The sequence below is a fragment of the Curcuma longa genome, unplaced genomic scaffold, assembly GCF_044706935.1.
Source record: "Curcuma longa cultivar G26 ecotype Majalengka, Jawa Barat unplaced genomic scaffold, ITB_CL_G26_1.1 utg8573_np1212_1322966_RagTag, whole genome shotgun sequence".
Classification (NCBI taxonomy): domain Eukaryota; kingdom Viridiplantae; phylum Streptophyta; class Magnoliopsida; order Zingiberales; family Zingiberaceae; genus Curcuma; species Curcuma longa.
In genome coordinates, this window is record NW_027435604.1 from 666721 (window position 1) to 670447 (window position 3727).

Genomic DNA, 3727 nt, shown 5'->3' on the forward strand with positions numbered 1-3727 from the left:
TACTAAGTGTTCTCGACTAAGACTACACTAAGTAGGATATGCTTTGCCTCATACAACTCTTGGTAGAGGAGCGAGTGCTTCTCCAGCATGTTGTTTGCTTACCCGTTTTATTTGATCAGATACACATAGATCTAGCTCCTGCAAATAGGTTATTCATTAACTTGGGCGAGTTTGGTGGTTCATATTTTGCTGTAATATCTTGTGAACAAGAAAATATTTCACTACAAGATTGTTTCTTGGCCTTGACATCATTCATGACTTGTATATCTGAATTTGAGATGTTATTGTGCCAAATTTCATCTTGTTCTCTTTACTTAAATGTATCTGGTCAAACTTCCTCTTTACATACTTTTTTATTGGTCTTTGTTTCTTGGTCTTCACCTATTCTTTTATTGGAGATCTCATTAGTCTTTGGAGTAACATTTTTTTTGTATCAGAGGGCAGATGCATCCACTGATTGGAAGGAGTTTACTACCTCAGATGGTCGAAAGTATACACTAATATATTGCTTTAACAATTTCTTCTAGTTTTCTAAGTTCCTCGAGCACTACTGTTTGTGTTCCATTGGTAAAATTATTTTATTTGTTGTAGATACTACTATAACAAGGCCACAAAGCAATCCAAATGGACAATTCCTGATGAGCTTAAGGTTCTAGCTTTCATTTTTATTTCATCTGTTATCTTTTTGTCCTGTTATAGTTTTATGCCAATCAATAAACATGGCTTTATATATGATGAGATAATTTTAACTCACATTTTGATTTTAGCTAGCCCGAGAGCAGGCAGAGAACACTGCAGCTAATCTGACATCAAATGAGACTGCAACAACTGCAACTGTTATTTCAACAGTTCATTCTGCTGAGATTTCTTCTTCCTCCAATCCTGTGGCTTCTGCTGTGCCCTTGGTCTCATCTAATTCAGCGCAATTGCCAACTAATTCTGGCGTACAACTGAATGTTACAGTGTTAATGCCTACATCTGTAGCAGTTGCGACAAATTCTGGTGTGACTTCTAGTTCTGTTGGGACAGAACACACAAGCTCGCAATCTGGAATTCCTCAACCTGCTTCTGCTAGCGATCAATTTTCTAATGCTGGTGTTGATGATACCATCACCGAAATTAGGTATGCTTCCTAGTGCATTTCAAATGTATACTTTCTTTGTATAATCAGTTAAAATTAGTATATTCATACCTTTCCAGGAGTAATCAGGATAAATCACCCTCGACACATATTGCTAGTTTACCTAATGGGACTTCTCAGGATCTTGAGGTATGGAAACATAGACATGGCCATGTTGTAAGGACAATACATAGTTGCTTATACATTTTAAGCTAGATAAGTGAATCATTTGAGATTCATTTATGATTGTCTTATGCTCCATCTAGCCATATCTATCTTTGTTCATATCTGTGTTTCGTATTAGCTTTATAACTTGTTGCTTATGTTGGTAGTCATTGTGATGGTAATTTATTAGCATTATGGTTTCAAGCACAGGAACTCACTACAAGCATGCATGCATTGAATGCTGACATGATAAATTTTCCTTTTTTTTCCTTTCTCAATGATGAACAGTGTGATGTGTTCTGCTTGAGTCATCACCTATACATATTAAAGTTGTTTGTTCCACTAGATTGTGTGTTGCTTGCTTGACTGAACAAAGTTTGGCTGTGGAAGTCAGGTAAGATTTTCATTATGGCATGAGTCTTATATGGCTAAACATAAAATGTATGATTTGTGGATTGTGATTCTTTCATGTGACCTGCTTGTTTCATTTTTTCCTCTTGACATTTCTGTAGTTTTATGGAACAACTCGATACTAAAATGAGAATCCTTGCCTAAGCAATTTTCTTCTATGGGACAAATTTTTATCCTTGTACACTGTCGTTGATGCTATAGGAAGACAAAAAAACCATGCCAACTGTTGAGAAATCGGGCATCACTCCAACTGAAGATAAAGAAGTTGATGAAGAACCCTTGGTTTATGCTAATAAGCTTGTAAGATAATATTTCTCATTTGTTGTGATATTAAATGAGGGTTTGTAACTGATATATCCCTTTAGGAGGCAAAAAATGCTTTCAAGGCTTTACTAGAATCTGTCAATGTCGAGTCTGATTGGACATGGGAGCAGGTAATATTTTTTCATTTTTTTTCTTGTTTCAATTTTTATGTAAAGAGTCAGAAGATGCCTTTATAGTGCATTTGCTGACATGTGGTTTTATTGTTCGAATTTGTAGGCAATGAGGATTATCATCAACGACAAAAGATATAGTGCTTTGAAAACTCTTGGAGAAAGAAAACAAGCATTTAATGAGGTAAACTTTTGTATAAAGTTTTATATGTAAATTTTGATATTGGAAATGGTTGATCATGTTATGGTGCGATCTTTTAGTCTGTCATTCTATATTTGACTGAATTTGTATTCCAAAATGTCATTTGGTTGCTTATCAAAGTTGCCTTCTTATACAGTATTTGGGTCAAAGGAAAAAACAAGAGGCTGAGGATAGGCGGATCAAACAGAAGAAAGCGCGAGAAGATTTTACAAGAATGTTAGAAGTAATATTGAAAATGTGTCTTCCTTTGCTCTTGATCATTCAATTTACATTCTATTTTTTTTTTGTAGGAATGCAAGGAACTGACATCACAGACTCCATGGAGGTTTGTATTTGATATTTTCATGTTATTAACAATTTAAAAATATTTTACCTTTTAAACCAGATGGATTCCATGTGAGGCTTATTTTATTGCTATGTAGGACTTATGATATGGAGACTGGGAAATTAGATGAACTGGCTGATCCTGAACTCCAAGGTAACTGGCTGATCTTTCAATGGCGGAACACCGACGATGAGCTTCACTACTACCTTGCTTTCAGAATTACTTTAAATCAAGAGCAGCAGGCGAGGGGTCAACGAGAGGTCAGCATGCGGCTGCTGTGGTGGCCCTGCAGGCGACGGTTCAGCAGGTTGTGGAGGCTCTGCAGGCGGTGGATCAGCATGTGGCGACCCTGCAAGCGGCGGATGCGGGGGCTCAGCAGGTGGAGGCCCTGCAGATGGCGGCTCAGACGAGGGCACAGGTGGTGGTTAATCTGCAAGCAGCGGCTCAGCAGGCGGTGGCGGCCCTGCAAGCGGCAGGTCAGCAGGAGCCGCCGCCTGTGGCTCAGCAAGCAGGGGCTCTGCAAGCGGGTCAGCAGACGGCGACTCTGTAGGTAAGAGGTCAACAGGCGGCGGCGCAGGCGGCGAGTAGCGCTTACCTACTACGTTGTCGCCTGTTGACTTCTTACTTGCAGGGTCGTCGTCTGCTGACCCGCCTGCAGAACCTCCGCCTGTTGAGCCACAGGCGGCGGCTCCTACTGACCCGCCACCTGCAGGCCCGTCGCCGCCTGCTGAGCCGCTGCCTGTAGATTAGCCACCGCCTGCGCCCTCGCCTGAGTCGCCGCCTGCAGGGCCTCCGCCTGTTGAGCCCCCGCATCCGCCGCCTGCAGGGTTGCCACCTGCTGATCCGCCGTCTGTAGGGTCTTCACAGCTTGTTGAGCCGCCGTCTGCAGGGCCGCCACAACAGTCGCATGCTGAGCTCTCGCTGACCCATCGCCTGTTGCTCTTAATTTAAAGCAATTCTGAAAGCAAGGTAGTAGTGAAGCTCGTTGTCGTTTTGCCATTGAAAGATGTGAGAGATTAACAGAGGATAGGAGCCAGTGATCGGGTCTGCGATTCGGTGGTTTCCGATCG

The 3727-nt window shown here is 41.5% G+C and overlaps 1 protein-coding gene across 1 annotated transcript in view; it reads left to right on the forward strand.

The window, feature by feature from the left end:
* The window catches only part of LOC141821011 (uncharacterized), a 6099-nt gene extending 2692 nt beyond the window's left edge, over window positions 1-3407 (forward strand). The window contains exons 8-18 of the mRNA XM_074708376.1: window positions 438-490; window positions 592-649; window positions 768-1123; window positions 1201-1270; window positions 1898-1996; window positions 2062-2130; window positions 2237-2314; window positions 2469-2555; window positions 2623-2657; window positions 2755-3203; window positions 3289-3407. Coding sequence (XP_074564477.1) covers window positions 438-490; window positions 592-649; window positions 768-1123; window positions 1201-1270; window positions 1898-1996; window positions 2062-2130; window positions 2237-2314; window positions 2469-2555; window positions 2623-2657; window positions 2755-3203; window positions 3289-3407 — 1473 coding nt within the window. The remainder of the gene's footprint in view (window positions 1-437; window positions 491-591; window positions 650-767; window positions 1124-1200; window positions 1271-1897; window positions 1997-2061; window positions 2131-2236; window positions 2315-2468; window positions 2556-2622; window positions 2658-2754; window positions 3204-3288) is intronic.
* Window positions 3408-3727: the final 320 nt, after the last annotated feature.